Source organism: Scylla paramamosain, chromosome 33 (genome assembly GCF_035594125.1).
Source record: "Scylla paramamosain isolate STU-SP2022 chromosome 33, ASM3559412v1, whole genome shotgun sequence".
NCBI classification, from domain to species: Eukaryota; Metazoa; Arthropoda; class Malacostraca; order Decapoda; family Portunidae; genus Scylla; species Scylla paramamosain.
Genome location: NC_087183.1, coordinates 7,000,007 through 7,019,867, shown reverse-complemented (window position 1 = coordinate 7,019,867; position 19,861 = coordinate 7,000,007). Strand labels below are relative to the sequence as shown.

The following is a 19,861-nucleotide window of genomic DNA, read 5'->3' as shown; positions in this document are numbered from 1 at the left end:
TGTGTGTGTGTGTGTGTGTGTGTGTGTGTGTGTGTGTGTGTGTGTGTGTTCAAGGCCATCCCATCACTGTTTTTCTTTCTTCTCTTCACTCTTCTGCTCATCGGGATAGGAAACTTACATAAACAACAATAGCAACAACAACAACAACAACAACAACAACAACAACAACAACAACAACAACAACAGCAGCAGCAACAACAACAAAAACAACAACAACATTCCTCCGTTAACCTTCTCCTATTCTCCTCAACTATCACTTTTTTTTCTTTTTTCATACTACCTCACATCCTCCTCCTCCTCCTCCCCCTCCTACTTCCTTCCAACCTGTTCCTTCTCTTCTCTTGAGCGTCAACAAAACCACCACCACCACCACCACCACCACCACCATCACTACTAAAGCCTTAAACTACCGATCCATGAGATGAGAAATGTGAAGGTTGCAGAGAAAAAAATATATGGTGGGTACAGGAGGAGGAGGAGGAGGAGGAGGAGGAGGAGGAGGAGGAGGAGGAGGAGGAGGAGGAGGAGAAGGAGGAGGAGGAGGAGGAGAAGGAGGTGTTAATCCCACAGAAGTTATTCGTATGAGATTACGTACGTGTGTGTGTGTGTGTGTGTGTGTGTGTGTGTGTGTGTGTGTGTGTGTGTGTGTGTGTGTGTGTGTGTGTGTGTGTGTGTGTGTGTGTGTGTGTGTGTGTGTGTGTGTTTTCATAATCTACTACACACTGTATAACCTCTTTAGTCATCCAAATCACTAATAATAAGTCATTTTAGTGCAATATTCTCATAGATAAACTTTAAAGAATGCACTTGTACGAATTCTCTCTCTCTCTCTCTCTCTCTCTCTCTCTCTCTCTCTCTCTCTCTCTCTCTCTCTCTCTCTCTCTCTCTCTCTCTCTCTCTCTCTCTCTCTCTCTCTCTCTCTCTCTCTCTCTCTCTCTCTCTCTCATGTAGCCCCGCATTACATAAACACTCGAGGCATAGGAATGTTAGAGAGTGGGATGGCTATGAGAGAGAGAGAGAGAGAGAGAGAGAGAGAGAGAGAGAGAGAGAGAGAGAGAGAGAGAGAGAGAGAGAGAGAGAGAGAGAGAGAGAGAGAGAGAGAGAGAGAGAGAGAACGAAAGAAGGAACAGATAAGGAATCACCAAAAAACGGAATGAGGCACAAGAGAAACTGATAAATACAAAAGGGAGGAAGAGAGAACGGGAAGAAAGTATGAAGAAAATGGAGGAGATAAAGAACGAAGAAGAAACAAAATTACAAAATAAAAAGCTAAATAAAAGGAAGAGATGAAAAAACTTAAAGGAAGTTAATCAAATAAGAAAGAAAAGGCAAAGAGCAAATGACAGAGGAGAGGTGCGTTGTGCAGTGTAATGGCCACGACAGGATGGGTGTAGGCAGGGTCACACGGAGTACCTGCCCCTGGGTGTGGGTGTGTGGTGGGACAGGGGCCTGACGTGGGGAGGCCAAAAGTGAGGATGTGTACACCGTAAGTTCCTACCCCCTCCCAACAGGTAACATTTTCCCCCATTAACATTCAAACAACGTGATTAAACACTCTATGAGTATTCCTCCCTATTATGAGTTGAGTTCCCTCACTTTTTTTTCTCGTGTGTGTGTAGGTGAAACTTTCATAGAGGAAGCTTGGTGAATGAATAGTCGTACAGTATACATGGAGACGTAAGTGTGTGGTGCTATACAGATGAGTACTGTCAGTTGTCATGAGCATCTGCATGAGCGCGGCCTGACCCTCCCATGCAGACAACACTCCACAAAAGGGCGAAGGTGCAAAAGCTATATTCAGGTTATGTTTTTTATGTTCACGAGCTAGGTTCCCTGAGAGGCGGAGCTACACAGGCAGTATATACTCAAGGGGTTCAAACCTGTTGTACCGACCTATCTTTTTCCTTCTCGTTTCGCCGTTTCCCTCGAGTCAAGGGTTGGCGCTATGGCCCGTATTCAGAAAAGCCTTGCTCTCTCATCACTACTGTTTTCTAAGGTTACAGAGATGATTTGCCGGGTTCTCAAGGATGTTTCTCCAGTAAATAATGTGAAAATCTTATTGTCTTTAGAACCGTAAACATACCTTTAAAAACCCGTGTCACTTCGACTTTAGGTATTTAAATGTAGTGGAGGGGAGGCGCTGAAGTGTTTCTGAATATGGTTCATGTACGAGTCTCCTCCAGTTGTTTGTCTTTTGCCCCGGCCAGTCTCTCTCTCTCTCTCCCACCTCGAGACGCCCCACGTACAGAGGTCCCGGTAGGCAGGGACTGTAGTACCAGTGCTTGCGGCAAATTACGTTCCATTATGCATTATCTTCTCTCTCTCTCTCTCTCTCTCTCTCTCTCTCTCTCTCTCTCTCTCTCTCTCTCTCTCTCTCTCTCTCTCTCTTTGAAGCGGTAAATTAGCGAAATTGTTTTTTTTTTCCCCTTTTTGTGCCCTTCACCAGTCTCCTTCATACACGTAAAACACATATAAGCCTTGTCAAACACAAACTTGCGTCATTTAATATACAGTCTTTCAAATACATAGAAAACAATAAAAAAAAAGTCTTCAAAAATTTACTGAACTTGAAATACTTTAACTATATTTACATGTAATGGTTGCACATTTGTATATACTGTACATATTTTTTTTTTTATGTTGTAAGGAGTCTAAACACACACACACACACACACACACACACACACACACACACACACACACACACGCACACACATACACACACGCACACAAAGAGAGAGAGGGAGGGAGGGAGAGAGAGAGGCGGAGAGGGGGGGAAGGCCATTTAGAATCATGAAGAACTACCATCAACTTTTTTTTCCATGAACATTGATTTCTGTGGGCACCAAGTCTCCTCTCACGGATTCAGACGCGTGTTGACGGAAAATGACTTGTTTACTCACAGAAGCGTCCCCTATCTGCTGGCGGCTTAGGGGGAAACCGAGTGTGTCATGTGCTGTAGCGGAGAAGAGTGCTGCGTAGCGCTACAGTGTGGAGGCGTGGAGTGTGACGCGCCGTAATGGAGTGCGGTGGAGGAAACTGTGGTGTAGTGTGTTGTGGTGGGTGGAAATGTGGTGTGGTAGATGGAATTCTGGTATGGTGGAGGGAACTGTGGTGTGGTGTGATGGAGGGAACTGTGATGTGGTGTGATGGAGGTAACTGTGGTGTGGCATGGTGTGGTATGGTGTGGTGTAGGGAACTATACAGTAGAGGCTGGTATTGTGGTGTGGCGCTGAAGTGGAGATAAGGTAAAGGTTCAGGATATGGAGTGGAGACACGGTGAAATGGAGTAGAGGAGAGGAACCCAGCATGGCGTCACACCACGGTGGACAGGTGCAGTGGAGCCTAATGCGTCACGGAATCGGTAGAGCGAGGGGTGTGTGGGGGTTGGGGGGGATGGACTGCCACCTCAGGACACAGGACACTTCGTTCACTTCGCCTCAGAATATTTATCCCATTTTGTCTTATTCCTCCCTAGATATTCTCTCCACCGCTTCATTTACCTAACCTGGCCTAGCTTACGTACATGTTTGTTAGCATTCCCGTCAGTACTTCTATATTCTAACCTAACCTAACGCAGTGCAATTAATTTTGTCCAGAAGGAAAATATTCCTCCCTGAACATTTTAGCTTACAAAACTATTCCCCTTCTTTGCTCATCTAACCATTAACCTATCCTAACCTAACTTCAATCAAACCACAAACATTAATAATTCCTGTCAATGTTTCGACATTACAACGCTTAACTGGCAAACAGCTAGAGGGAAAAATGCTTACAGGGATGAATGTCCATGAGAGAGTGTCTGTGGAGAAAAATGACCAATATGTCCCGGGTTAGGTTAGGTTAGAATATGTTGTCCCTGGAGTGCTACACGTGGACGCGGCACCTTACCTGTGGTCGGGAGCGCGGCCCAAGAAGCTCATGGCCACCACCACCATGGCCGGCATGAACGACCCCCAGCATGCCAGGAAGAAGACAAATATCTGAAACTTTCCAAAGTTCCCCAGGGCATTGTTCACGCCCTCAAAGTCCATACACTCCGACGGCGGGAGGTTCTTGGTCATGATTGTCACTCACTGAACAGGTCTGAGTAATGTCCACGTTAGCACCACCACAGATAGTCAAGACGCGCAGCGCAGTTCAAAGCTATGGGAGAGTCTTGCTGCACTACCTGAGAGAAAGGCTTGGTGAGGCACTGACGCCAGGATATATAGGTAACTCGATATATATATATATATATATATATATATATATATATATATATATATATATATATATATATATATATATATATATATATATATATATATATATATATATATGATACAGTTCGATGATGCACTGGCACGCCTCTCATAACGTTCACGGATCACTTCTGCACGTCCATCACACGTGGCACAAGCAAGCCAAAACGAACTGCATGATGAAGAGACTGACCTACGCACAGACACAAACAGTCACATTTCTATTAAGACTCCTTAGCTGCCACTGTAGCAGGACCACAATTATTACACTTCAAACTAGACTTGCTTAATTACCGTCACCTACACTTCATGCCACACTTCCTGTTATAGTAACACTTCACTACAGCTACACTAATTCCTTACCGTCATCTACACTTCAGTCGCTTCTTTACCACACTTATAGCAGTTTCTCACAACTGTGCTTGAGTCAAATCCCTGTCGTCACCTACACATGTTGTATCACAACTTCTGTAGCACTCATCAATACTCCATCACCACGCTCACTTCAATCACTTCTCTAATTACACACTGGATTTATAACCTCATCACACACAAACCACTTCCACTCACAACATTCCAGCACCTACGGAAGCACGCCACGCTATAGAGAACTGATCCTTCCACTTGTAAGAAAAGAAAACACGTCAATGGCCAAAATACACTCTGGACAACACAACATTGGTCGTCCCTGCTGCTCACTAGGACACCTGCGGAAAGTGAGTTCTATCGGAACACACCTGAGCCTTCTCTTAGCAATGCAATTAAATCGTCTACACCTGTGAGTTCCACTTTTTCACGCTCAGTACGAAAGCCGCAGGTGTGGACGCGGTGCACATTGACATGCAACGTCTCTGCGGCCACGTATATGTATATAATCATTGGCAATTTTGATACAGCAAGGAAACGGAACCGGGGCAGAGTGACGTGTTGATGCCAAGTTGTGTGACATTGTCTTTGATGAATGTAGAAAACACACACACACACACACACACACATACACAGCGAGAGAGAGAGAGAGAGAGAGAGAGAGAGAGAGAGAGAGAGAGAGAGAGAGAGAGAGAGAGAGAGAGAGAGAGAGAGAGTCTAACATACAAAACAAAACAAAAAAAGAAGAAAAAGGAAACAAGACGAAAGCATACGTAGACACAGCACATGAGAACTAAAACAAAACACACACACACACACACACACACACACTTCGAAACACATATCATTCCTTCAAGACACGGCCTCGGTCAGCTCACTTTCTCCTTCAGGTAACACGCAGGCATGCTCACCAAAACCCTCTCACAACCAACAACTCCTACAACTACGAGGACTGAACACCATCTTAATATCTGGGAGGCAAAACAAAGGCAAACCACACCACTAAATCAGCGGTAAAGAGACAGCGAAGGAAGCTACAGAGGCGCAAGGTACCAGGCTGTTTACTACCTCAGTACCGCTCAGAGGCAGGAGAGGAACTGTTGCGGTCCTAAGCAGAGCCCTTGGAGATCCTGTCACCGCTGGTATACGCACAGTAAACTTCGGCGCTGCATGTCAAGTTGCCACAAGAGCTGCCATGTGTATGATGCTTCAGATAATGTGATGAACAAATTCTCTATACACGTTATCTTGTGTGACTCGGAACAGATCTTGGTTTGTTTAGAGTGTTCACAAGTGATGCGTGGTCGTGTATTCAGTGAGTTGAGCTTTATTTACATAGCGAGGGGAGACTTAAAGGACGCAGGTGAAGTGAGTGAAGCAGGTGAGGCGCGCTGGGGGAATAGCGAGAAAGGGAAGGTAAAGGGTGACTCAGTCACGATGAAAGAACTAGATAGGAAGGGAAAGACTATAAAATAAAGTTCTACGCATTTGCTTGTTGTAGCGTGGTGGTGCAAGGTTACGTGATGGTGTGTGTGTGTGTGTGTGTGTGTGTGTGTGTGTGTGTGTGTGTGTGTGTGTGTGTATTTGAGGATTTATGAGTAGTTAAGGATGTTTACCTTTACTATTACTACTACTACTACTACTACTGTTACTACTACTACTACTTGTACTACTACTGCTACTATTACTGCTACTACTACTACTACTACTACTACTACTACTACTACTACTACTACTACTACTACTACTAGTATTGCTGCTGCTGCTGCTACTACTACTATTACCACTAATAATAATAATAATAATAATAATAATAATAATAATAATAATAATAATGATAATAATAATAATAATAATAATAATAATAATAATAATAATAATAATAATATTAATAATAATAATAATAATAATAATAATAATAATAATAATAATGATAATAATAATAATAATAATAATAATAATACCTTGAAGATTATACTTGAAAGTTTCATCAAGTTGGGAAAAAAAATCTTAATTATTGTCGGCAGGAGGAGGAGGAGGAGGAGGAGGAAGAGAAGGAGGAGAAAACAGGATCAAGGAAAGGATATAAGTAAGAGTTTTAAGAAAGAGCAAAGGAAATACGTAAGAACTGGACAGCTAGAGTTAATTTTACTTTCAACACGTGATGGGAAGTAGACACAATGGTAAACAGGAAACCCACATCTGTACTGCTAGCGGAAGTGACGCTCAGGCCAAGGGAAGGGTATTGGAAGTGTTACTGACAATGAAGGGAAACACGCTTCAGGTTACATAATCTAAAGGAAAACCTATGTGTCCATCAGTGCCAACACAGTGCTGGGAAATTGTGGAACCTGTGCTGTGTAATCTGTCTATATATCCATCTAGCTATCATAGTATCTATCTGTCTATCTATCTATCTGACTATCTATCTCTATTTATCTATCCATCTATTTATCCCACTAATGTGCTTCAAAGTTGCCTCTTCCTCTTTCTTTGCATATATCTAAGACCAGCATAGGGCTTTAAATCTGCTCTCTTCTTCTTAATAACATTACTATATATATATATATATATATATATATATATATATATATATATATATATATATATATATATATATATATATATATATATATATATATATATATATATATATATATATATATATATATATATATATATATATATATATATATATATATATATATATATATATATATATATATATATATATATATATATATATATATATAAACATATTGTCTACGAACGTAACTTGCAGAATAGAATATAAAACTAGACACAAAAAAAAGTTAACACAAGAAACACGCTTTTCCTGTGACGACTAACAATGAAATGAAACAAAAAGAGAAATCACACCTTTTCATTTTACACACCCATTCAAATAAGTATATAGTTAATCATGAACTGAAAATCACACATTGAAAATCATCTCACTATACTCAATACTCAAATAACGTTAGGAATATACACAGAACCAGCTCTTTCATTTTATATGCTTTCTGAATGATGAATGCAGTTAGTTGCAATATACCTACATGATTTTCTGGCTAGACCTATAGAGATGGAGTGTGAAGGACCGAGGGGAGGCACCGGGCACGAGTGGATGCCTAACCTGTTTGTGATGCCTTCCTGGAAAACAAGTGGTGATGATTGGTTGATGGGGGAGGGAGGGAGGGAGGGAGAGAGGGACCGAGCGAGCGAGCAAGCGGGCGAGAGAGAGAGAGAGAGAGAGAGAGAGAGAGAGAGAGAGAGAGAGAGAGAGAGAGAGAGAGAAGCGTAAGACAAAACATAAGAAACAGCAACAACACAATGAGGATGTTGATGATAATGATAATGATAATGATTTAGAAGAGGAAGAGGAGTACAAAGGAATACAAAGGAATGCAAACAGCCGACAAATCTGCAAGTCCATAGAAGGCTGCTTGATTTCACTATACTAACTAGCAAGAAGGAGGAGGAGGAGGAGGAGGAGGAGGAGGAGATGAAAAGGAGAAATGGGAGGAAAGGGACGAGGCTGGAGGTGGTATACAGACTCAATTGCTGTAATCTCCTCGTCATTTCACATCTGCCTTGACGTGGCGGTATGACTGCACCACCACCATCACCACCACCACCACTACCACCACCGCCTTCACAACCTTCCCGCCAATACGTGAACCTAAAAACTAAGTAAAGGTACGTAAAGGTAAACAAATATATAGATACATTGCCAGGTGGGTAAGTAAGCAACTGACTCACTCATTAGCAGCAAACTAAAATAACAGGGCCTGTATGCGTAGACATTTTTAACAGGGTAAGACTACTTTTAGTGACCAGTTTTACTTTTACTGCTAAAAGTTCCTTAAAATTAATACATAGTCACTTTTAAGACCTAAAAGACTTTTGCCGGCTAGGAGTGGTGAGGGGTACACCTAAACACCTACAATTACTTTGAGCCGGCAGGATGGCAGCCCAACACTTCAATTTTCGGCAAAGGAGAGGCGTCCTACGAGAATATAGTGATGCTCAGCTGATCGAGAGAGTTCTGCCTGCCCTTGGTGACATTCTATATGTGATAGAACAAGTGAGAAATGCACTAGGGAGTCACACTGTAGGGAGCAAGATTAGATAAAGGCCATAACTTCAGTACAGCGCAGCCAGCCATCAGCCAAAACCCTTGAGGCTCACGCACTACATGGCATCTTCAGATTTATTCTCTCTCTCTCTCTCTCTCTCTCTCTCTCTCTCTCTCTCTCTCTCTCTCTCTCTCTCTCTCTCTCTGTGTGTGTGTGTGTGTGTCACACTAACTTAATCCATCACCAAACAGTCCAAGTAACTGGAATCTAACTTATTTTTCGGAATTCAACTTAATAACCTCATCCAGACATACCATGGTCCCTTGCTGAGAGTAAGTACAATTTAACAAATCCTTCGGAATTCAACCCAACTTAACTAAGCAAGTCATCTCTCAGCTGCTTGTAAGGAGCTAGTGGAATTTAATAAAGCTAATTGCCTTCAGTCTAACTCAATCCTGCCCACAGCTGCTTGATTCTGAAAATCATTTTGCACTAAGCTGAAACTAGTATGTCATCCATTTATCCTGACGGAAAGCTTTTAGCATTTATCTTTAGTTGGGAGTAAATTTAAGTCTTTTAGGAGTTTTCATGTATACGGGCCCAGGTGAAGTAAATACATATTCATTATCGTTCATCATCATCACCATCATCACTACCAACATCACCAACACCACCGGCATCTCGTCATATCGTTAAATGAAACTCTCTCTCTCTCTCTCTCTCTCTCTCTCTCTCTCTCTCTCTCTCTGAATGACGTCACCTAAAAGTATCCCAGGGGGAAGTCACCGCGGCGGCAGCACCTCATTACCAAGCAAGCCTAGTACTGCAGGATGTGGGGCGTGGGGTTTTGGAGGGAAGGAAGTCAAGCAACACAGGGGGGGGTGACTCAAGGACGGGACTTCCCCTCACCACCACTAGCATTCAAGTCTTACTTATCTTTGCATCTAAGTCTCCTTGGATTCTAATAAACAATAAGTATATGTTTCTTTTCTTTCTTATATATTTTGTTTGTTTGTTTCTTTCGTTTTCTTTTGATTTCTTGTTGATATTTTTTTTGTTTTCTTTGTTATTTGTTATTTATTATTTCTGTTCCTTTCGTTTTCTTCTGATTTCCTGTTGACAGAGTTATCTGTTTCTCATTTTTTTTTCTTTTTTGTTTTCCTTTTTTTTTTAAGAATTTCCATTTTTTTTATTATTTTCTTGTTTCTTGTATGTGGGATGCTGAGGAGCTGACTTGTGCAGGCTGCTTCACCTCCTGCTTTCTCCTTACTTTCTCTCTGCAACCTTTTATGCATTACAAATATTCGTTCATTATGTTCGCTCTCTCTCTCTCTCTCTCTCTCTCTCTCTCTCTCTCTCTCTCTCTCTCTCTCTCTCTCTCTCTCTCTCTCTCTTAACTTTTGTTCACTTGGGATGCTCTAATTTTCTTTTATTCACTCGAGTATTTATTTATTTTTTTTCTTTTTCTTCATCGACATTATCATCGTGTTATTGTTGTTTTCTTCTCCTCCTCCCTTCTCATTAACATACTTTCGTGGCTACATTAGTGTTCACTTAGGCAAAAGTTCCCACGCAAGGCAGTAGTGCTGAAATTGTTCAGAAAAAGACGATTTGAACTGAAGTAATTTTATTTTATTTTATTTATTTATTTATTTATTTATTTATCTATTTATTTATTTTCATTTTATTTATTTATTTTTATTTATTTTATTTTTTTCTTTTTGCCAGTTCCAACATAGATCATTTAGCCTCCGATTGTCTTTTTCGTCTTTCGAGACGTGAAGATTGAAGACAATTTTCTTGACTTCATTTCAGTTCATGGTTTGTAATTCACTGGTGTAAATAAATAAATAAATAAATAAATAAATAGATAAATAAATAGGTAACGTATGAATAAAAGCAACATAACAGAAAGTGTGTAGAATTTCAGAGCGTGATCCCATACGTGAAAATAACAAACGTGTGTTTTTTTTCTCTTCCTTACTTAACTTCTAAACTCGTTTCCTTCAAATACTTCCACAATAATGGCATTTTCCTCCACACACACACACACACACACACACACACACACACACACACACACACACACGCGGAGAGCACAAAGGTGAACATTACAATTAGCAAGTTACGTCAAAACTTACCGGCCAAATACTAAGCCCCACGTGTCGCGTTATATCGGTGCCGCTGAGGAAGGGGCAGAGGGAGGGAGATTAAAAGGGAAGGACAGGAAAGGCCCGTATTGAGATTCTTTGTTACTCTCATAAGGGCGATATTCAAAGGTTGTTGTTGTTGTTGTTGTATTGTTGTTGTGTTCTTATGGTATAATCATCATCATCATCGACATCATTACTATCATCATCAGGAAACAGTAAATGACACTAATTTACGGTTCAAAAATGTTACGAATAAGAAGCAAATGACAACAAAGCACGTAAGTCTAATTATTGTCATTTTGAATCGTTTTAAAACTCGTCTGGACGGTTAGAAGAAGGAGGAGGAGAGAAAAAAGGAGAGGGAGGAGAAGAAGGAGGAGGAGGAGAAAAACCAGCTTCTCAGAGAAAGAAAAAAGAGAAGACACAGTAGGAAACAAATGGATGATGCTGAAAATAGTAAGGGTGATGGAGTTACAAAAGTAATATATGTGGCTGAGACTTTGAAAAACAGGTAAACTCCCACGTGTGGTGAGGCTGAGTGAATGTGTCACGGAGGGTTTGGGTGAAGCGTATGAAGGGCGTCAGTCACTCCACACCTCGAACCATTTAGGAGCATTTAGCTTTATGGTGACTAAAATAAAACAAACTCAAATTCATTTAAACGAGAGATTGCATCCACATGAGATAAAGCAAAGCAGAGCAGCTACACAAAATAGAGATTATTGAAACAGTTACATACAGAAAACATTATATTTAAAGAGTTAAGGAAAGAAGGTAGTAATAAAATAGAAAAAAATAGTAAAATTAAGTACAGGTAGACGAATACGAATAAATGGCGTTAGATAAACCATAACAAAACAATGAACACTGCCCCACCTTGTCCTTGCCTGAATAAAAACCAAACTATGAAAATTCGTAACAGCCCCATCGCGTCGTTAACCTGATAACAAGCAGGCAATGAATAACTACCCTATCTTGTCCCTGCCTAAGAAAACTAGCCCGTCATCTCTTCACTCTGATAACAGCCAAACAATGGATAACTACCCTATCCTGCTCTTGCCTTGAAAAAAGAAAAGAATAACTACCTTGTGTCTTTATTTTGATAACTACTCAGCCTTGCCCTTGCCTTGATACAAACTTAGCGGTGATACGGCAGATAAGACAGCATCAAGACATGACCCAGACTTGAGATATGTTTGAGAGATAACAAGCGGTCACAAGGTTACAGATAAAACAACACGACTAGGATGTACAATGTGTAGGACTGGTGGTGGTGGTGGTGGTGGTAGTAGTAATAGTAGTAATGAAAAGTAGTAGTAGTAGTAGTAGTAGTAGTAGTAAAAACAATATTAGTAGTAGTAGTAGTAGTAGTAGCAGTAGTAGTAGCAGCAGCAGTAGTAGTAGTAGTAGTAGTAGTAGTAGTAGTAGTAGTAGTAGTAGTAGTAGTAGTAGTAGTAGTAGTAGTAGTAGTAACAGTAGTAGCAGCAGCAGTAGTCTAATTTTGTTACCGCACATCTCTACAGCCCACCGCTCCGCGTGGCCCCTGAAGGGTGCTTTGGCCAGGGGCACCTATTGGTGTCCATCGCATGTAAAAATTGCGATATTAGTCTCGGAAACACTCTCTTGTCAGCAACTTTTGACGGCGGATCTTTCTTATCTTATTTCTTCATCAGACACACCGTTTTTCCCGCATTTTGCATATTTCGACTCATCGACATGTGAAGGAAGGTTTCTACGTTGCAATTCGCGCCACCATCGCCTCATCACTACAGCTCGGGCTGAAGCGCGCAAAATGAGCGAATTATATGCCATAACTCACTTCATATACGAGGTAGCCAGTTTTGCTTGCCACCCTCAGACTCAGCAGTGACTGTAGAATCAAGATGTATTGTAAAAACTTGAAAAATAAAAAAGAAAATGGTATTACGACAACTTGAACTGTGAAGATGTTATAAAAAATGTTTGACATGTTTCACTTATGCTTGCTATTTTCAACAGTTAATCGCTGAATGCTGAAATATGTTATTAAATCAAGCAGGAAAAACTCTCGCAAACACGCTGGTGTGATCAGAATGCAGATAAACCTCCAGATATTGAAAACACAGAGTAATTTATAGCAACGTCACTCGCCGCAACCATCCCGGCGGCGCGACACTGCGTGGCGTGTGCTGACAGACCTCCAGCCGCTGGGGGAAGGTCCTTTAAGTTACTCCGCAGCTTAAAGCACCTATTACCTGGTTATGATGATGATGATGGTGATGATGATAATGACGATTATTATTATTGTTATTATTATTATTATTATTAGTAGTAGTAGTAGTAGTAGTAGTAGTAGTAGTAGCAAGATGCTTATGATGATAATACTAACAACATTAATGATATACTAAGAACAATAGCAATTACACCACTTTCAAAAATAACAAAACCGTCTCCACTTCTTTCCTACTTCACACAGCTGACACACGCAAATATTATTATTACACAAATTTTGAGTGAAAAGGGGATTTCCCACAGCACCACACCAGCTTACGCCCTTCCCCCCTACACCCCCACCTCACCAGGCAGGTTGACCTTCAGTGTGTGAGTCAGCCTCCCTGTCAAGTAGGAAAAGTCTGCGGTCCGCATTATGAAAAGTTTAGGCGCCTCATCTCGACTCCTTCCAAACAGCTCAGGTGCAATGGAGGTCATTGGAATGTTCAAGGTTATCCTCCTGATACAGTGATAAGTTGACTAGAGATCTTCGTTATCAATGAGAAAAACACACGAGAACCCGACTTATTATCTCAGTGACCTTAAAAAAAAACAAGAGAACCCAGCTAATCATCTCTCCGGCCATTAAAAACACACAAGAGAAGCCAACTAATCATCTCTATTGTCTCTCAAAACACACAAAAGAACTCGGCTGATCATCCCTGCGGCCCTTCAAAGCAGTCCTAATAAGAGAACAAAGCGAATCAAAACACAGACCCGTATACCCAGCGAATCCCTTTTTGTAGTGTCCTGAGTGGATCCTTAACAAATCCAGACCGGTGTTATACGTCCTTTTTACAGAAGAATATAATATGAGAAAGTAAGGGAAACTGCAGGAAGCCATCAGGCCTACACGTAGCAGTCCCTACATGAAACATACTATTTTCATTTATCATCCTTATCCACAAATTTGTCTAATCATTTAAAGCTTCCTAATGACTCGGCACTAACAACTTCATTGCTGAGTTCGTTCCAGTCATCTACAACTCTTTTTGAGACCCAATTCCTTTCTAGCTATCTTTGAAATCTAACTGATTCTGAGGGTTTTGTTTTAGTCTTCTTCGTCGTCAGCTTATTAGCCCATCTCTTTACGGGGTCGCTGTTTCTGGGGAGCCGCCTCCAGTTTTCTCTGTCACCTGCTTTATCGTAGTCTAGTCCATTCTCTCTCATGATTTCTTGTATGCAATCTTTCCATCTAATCTTGGATCTGCCTCTCCTCCTCCTCCCTTGCTTGCACTTCCATATCCACGGCTCTCCTCTCATCACTTGCTCCATCCCTTCTCATTACGTGCCTGTGCCATCTATGCCTTGCTTCCTGTGTCTTCTTCGAAATCTCTCCCAACTTCACTGTTGCTCTGATCCTTGTATTGCTGATTCTGTCCTCTCTCGTCACCCCACACACCCAGCGCAACATCCTCATTTCTGTTACTTCCATCCTCTTCTCATTTCATCATTGTTATATCCCCTAAATCACTTAAAGCCGGTAATTCAACATCCAAAAATCCTTGAAACGTATTCCCAAAACACGTGACCGAAATCCCTCTTCAAAACAACAACAAAAGTAAGAAGACGCGAGGGGACATTAACGCAACCTCTTTAAATGACCGAGGAGAAAAACAAGACTAAAAGGAGACTAACATTGACCTTTCGGAAGAACAAGAAGAATGGGAGCTCAGGCGCCAAATGAATACATGAATAAGTGTGCTGTTCAGAGAGAGAGAGAGAGAGAGAGATATGAGTACACACGAAATCTGAGCCATTACAAACAATAATATACTATACCACCAAAACCGAATAACAAACGTGAGGGTGAGATCAAAATATGAATGAGAGTGGAATGTTTTATTCCGCCCCACGGGTGTGTCTGGGAGAGAGTCAGGAGAGGTTATTTGTCACGTCCCGTCCCTGGCTGCAATTGTACCCTTTGTAAGCAATAGACAAGTGGAAATTCGATATCTCTATAGAAGCTTTGTTTTATAATGAGGAGAAGGAGGAGGAGGAGGGTACACACACATATGCACACACAAATGCAGAAAACTGGACATAAATAAATACATAGAAATCACAGGAGTCGCATCCTGTAAACTATAATTGTATAACTAAACACACACACACACACACACACACACACACACACACACACACACACACACACACACCGTTATGCAAGTCCTCTTGTCGTGACGGTAAACATGGTACTCAGGAATCAGCGGTCCACACAAACCACTTAACACGAGCAGCCAACATAAGCGAACATGAAATGAAATACACCTGATTACAGTTAATTAGAAGAGAATAACATAGTCAGAATGAGTGTTTAAAGGAGTGTTCCTTAGTAAAGTCCAACTGAGTCATTGAAACTGTCATCATCATCATTACAATCATCAACAGGAGAGTAACTGCCAGTTATTTGTGGTTAAAAAAATATTACAAATGGGAATTAAATGATGACAACGAATTACGTAACTCTGGTTATTTTCGTTCTACATCGTTTTAAGCTACATTTTTCAGGTCTGTTGAACGGAGGAGGAGGAGAAGGAGGAGAAGGAGGAAGAGAAGAAGAAAAAATCTCAGAGAAAGAAAAAAGAGGACAAGACACACAGTAGGAAACAAATGGATAATATTGAGAAATAGTAAAGCTGATGAAGCTACACAAAGGTCACAGTCTGGCTGAGACTTTGAAAACAGGTAAACTCCCGCGTGTGGTGAGGCTGAGTCAATGTGTCATGGTGGGAGGGGAGTCAGCCTGAGTCACTGTGGGTGTCACGGGTGGTTACGCTGAGGAGAAACTGCTGCCGCTCACAAGGCTTAGCTATGTCAACCCCGTCACTCGCTTCACCCTTTACACCAGTGTTGCCAGAAAGGATTCGCCTGCCCTGACGAGCCACGCAAGGAATACAAGGAAATCAAAGGCAACCAACAAGTCCGAGGAGTCGCCGCGGCCCACCCAGTGTCGCGCCTCACTGCTCTGACTCTGGGAGGGGCAAGGGGTCAAAATCCTTGGAAACCTGCGGCGAAGCGAGGTCACCTGTAACACCGGCCTGCGTCGCCGAGCTTTGGTGTCTGACACGGCGGCGTGTGCTGAGAGAAGGTGGCAGTCTGGCGGGGCAGCGTGTGATGAGAGAATTGTTTAAAACTGTTGTTCATAATTACAATGGTTTCCCTCAGTGACACACGCAGACTGATGGATCAGTTCCCATCACCAGCGTGACAGAGGGCGGGGACCAGCGCAGCACAGGCTCCTGGCCGCAGCCCCACACACCACCACATGTCCACCGGTGACATGCCATACACACATTCATCTATTCGTATTTATATATATTTATTTAATAAATAAAGAAAAACAATAAATAAGTTAATCATGATGATTATATAAGAAGAATCATACAAGATTAGAGAAATTGTCCGTCCTCACTGGCTGAGCTTCTCCAATTATGAAGTCATAATGAAGCTATAAAGGTTTGTCACTTTCATGTTCAATAAACTGTTTTCATTTGAAGGGCAGGTCAACCAAAGTTAGGTTTATATTGATTTATTTCTTTAATTTAACTGCTGATCTCCTTATTTGACCAAAAACATCACATTTCATCCAAAAATAAATAGTTATTGTCTTGAAATTAGTAAGCTCAACTTTCATATTTACTTTCTTAATAACAAATTTCATTTCCCTTGCTTCGGATTTCCCCGAATAATCGCAGTATATCTTTCAGTGTTTGCGTGAGTGTTGTGAACAACTAAACGCAGCTCTCGACTAAAATTAAACCAAAGAATTTCCGGATCAAAGGTTTCGACAGAGCCAAGGAAATATTTTCTATTTATATCGCTGTCGACATGAAGTGGTAAACCTCTCTCTGTCTTGTTGATATTAGAAGTAAGTGAGGGTGAAGGGTTGCCTCAATGGTGGATGAGGAGCGAAATTCAGTGAACAGATTGACAATAATTCGTGTAGGCCTACGTGACGTGACGCGGCGACACCACCGTCGGGCCGGGAGACGTGTATTCTTCCTTCGTCATCCTCAGGGGAACAGAAGAAGAAGAAGAAGAAGAAGAAGAAGAAGAAGAAGAAACAAACAAACAAACATATAAACAAAATAAATAAATAGAGGGTTTAAACATAAATCCATGAAAGTATAACTACAGCATAGCCACCAAGAGAGTAAGAAAGAAAGAAAGAAAGAAAGAAAGAAAGAGAGAAAGAAAGAAGAACAAGAACAAGAAGAACAAGAACAAGAAGAACGAGAGAGAGAGAGAGAGAGAGAGAGAGAGAGAGAGAGAGAGAGAGAGAGAGAGAGAGGGGGACAGGGAACAATAAAAAATAAATAAATAAAAGATATGAAGCAGCAAGGCGTCTGAACTATCAAACTTTCTCACACACGTGGGCAGCAATCATGGTGATCACAGTCGTGTGTCAAGTGGCCACGCCTGATAGCGAGTTTCGTGATAACCCACTCGAGGTAATGAGAATAATAAAACAAAGGAAAAATCACAGGTATTCTCGTACACACACGCACACACACACACACACACACACAGCTTATATTACTCCATCTCCAGCACCGAGCAGACATCAAAGCACCAGGTATATATTCAATGACCCAATCAGCACCACGGCATCGATTTCATTATACTACGTACGTCATTAGGGAAATTAATAAAGGCTGGAATGATGCTCTGCGTTATAAATCACCTAGTTACTCTCCCAACGCATGAAAGTCTTACTCTATCATGACTAACTGGCAGGTGATTGCAGGAGGTTTGGGAGTGATTACTAATGACTGGGTTATAATTGGATGGGATGAAAAGTTTCCAGGTTTTGCTTTATACTTGTGTGGAAGGAAACAGTGTGGATGGAGGAGTCTAGTTTGGTGATAAATCTTATATCACACACAAAACGTTAATCTTTTATTGTATTTCTCTTTTGTTCTTACTTTTTTCTTTCCGTGGTTGTATAATGAACACCATTCGCTAGTAGTAATAGTAAAAGAAGAAGAAGGAGGAGAAAAGGAGAAGGAGGAGAAGAAGGAGAAGGAGGAGAAGAAATTGAAGAGAGAGAGAGAAAAAAATGCTAATATTGTTCCTCCTTAAAAAGAAAACAAACAATAACAAAGAAGGCCTAATTCATGTTACGACGAGTGTGTCACATTGTTGTAACCTTTTGTAGTCCGCTGATGTTCACCCAAATAAGAAAACGAAGAAGACTAAAAAGGAGCTACAAATAAGAAAACGAAGAAGACTAAAAAGGAGCTAATTCATGTTACGAGTTTGCCGATTTTTGTAGTCTTCTGATCCTCATCCTTGCTAACATTAGACGAGGATGACACATTTTAAAACGACTCTGTGGGGGAAATGGACGTGAGGCATGCTAGGTACAGTACTCACCGAGCTGGCACCTGGCGGACGAGGAAGTTGTAGTCGACGTAGACGGGGGCACAGATAATGACGGCAACCCAGGCCAGGGCATACACGTACAGCTAGAGGAGGCGCGGAAAGGACGGAAGGAAGAAAGGAGGGAGGCGTTAGTAGAATGGGTACTCTTACGAGGGAGGGTAGCTTCATCTATCATACTCTTCATTTGTAACTTAACATAACCTAACCCGGTCTATCATACCCTTCATTTGTAACCTAACCTAAACTAACCTGATCTATCTTACTCTTTATCTTTAACCTAACCTAACTTGATCTATTAAACTCCTCATTTGTAACCTAACCTATTCTAAGCTAATGTAACATAAACTAAACTGACTTAGCTTGATAATTATTACCTAACTACCTACTAATGCAATATAATCTAGCACAATTTAACCCAGCCTAAACTAAGCTAATCTAACCAACAACAACATGTAACAAAGAACAAGGAGGGATAGACAGTGGAGAGGTGACCTAGACGTGACTTACCTGGGAGGCTCCGAATCTCATCCTGTAGAGACAAGTCAGTATGGGGTCCTGTTCCATCTCCTCCATCTTCGACTGTCTCTTCTGCTTCAGGTCCGTGATGTGCGGCGGGTCCTCAGGTGTGTCGGGGAATGGCGCCCCCTGCTCTACTTGAGCGTACCGTACCATCATAGATCTGCAGGGGCGAAATGTTGTGGTATTGTCATAATGTTCAGAAGTTTGTTCAGAAATTGTCACTAAGACGTATTCATCACCACGAGTTGTTTATTACTGGATCACTTGTTGGCATGGCTACTGTTCACTTACTTACTTAGGTCCGTATTCAGAAAGGCTTTGCTCTGTTTTCAAAAGCCACTGAGGTAATTAGCCTGGTTCTCCGGTGTTTCTACTGTTAGTAACGTAGAAATCTTATTAATCTTTTACTAGAACCGTAGAAAAAAAATTAATAACCAGCGTAACTTCAACTAGAGGCTCTTGAAAGTAGTCGAAGTGCGGGCAGAAGTGTTTCAGAATATGGTTATTAATGCAATGACACGGTGCAGATTGCAAGGAAAAACTTGAAAGATGCCACTGACAACAAAAGTAATGAAGTGATGGAATAGTTGAAGTTTCTCAGTGCGTGTAGTTTTACTTTTGCAAAGTAAGATGGTTTGGGGCCATCGACGTGAAACAACGAGCGTCGCACCAGCTTTTACACTGATATCAAAATGGTAGTAACGTTTTCATTCGACATTACAGATACAGTTCACGGCCACGTACTGTGTTAACTGCCTAAAGAATAAACCGTTTATTATTATTATTATTATTATTATTATTATCATTATTATTATTATTATTATTATTATTATTATATGGAAATGTATCTCTCGTGCTTGTC

The 19,861-nt window shown here is 41.2% G+C and overlaps 1 protein-coding gene across 6 annotated transcripts in view; it reads right to left on the bottom strand.

Annotated features, from left to right (window-relative positions):
- Nucleotides 1-19,861, bottom strand: part of LOC135089573 (organic cation transporter protein-like) — an 86,010-nt gene that overhangs the window by 31,714 nt on the left and 34,435 nt on the right. For 4 of the 6 annotated variants that reach the window (XM_063985314.1, XM_063985309.1, XM_063985307.1 and 1 more), the window contains exons 2-3: nt 18,988-19,159; nt 18,472-18,563 (exon numbers count right to left, since the gene is read on the bottom strand). In XM_063985314.1, coding sequence (XP_063841384.1) covers nt 18,472-18,563; nt 18,988-19,159 — 264 coding nt within the window. Of the gene's footprint in view, nt 1-3,891; nt 4,172-5,663; nt 5,809-18,471; nt 18,564-18,987; nt 19,160-19,861 lie in introns of those variants that run through there. The other 2 variants (XM_063985310.1, XM_063985311.1) reach the window with 2 other exon arrangements.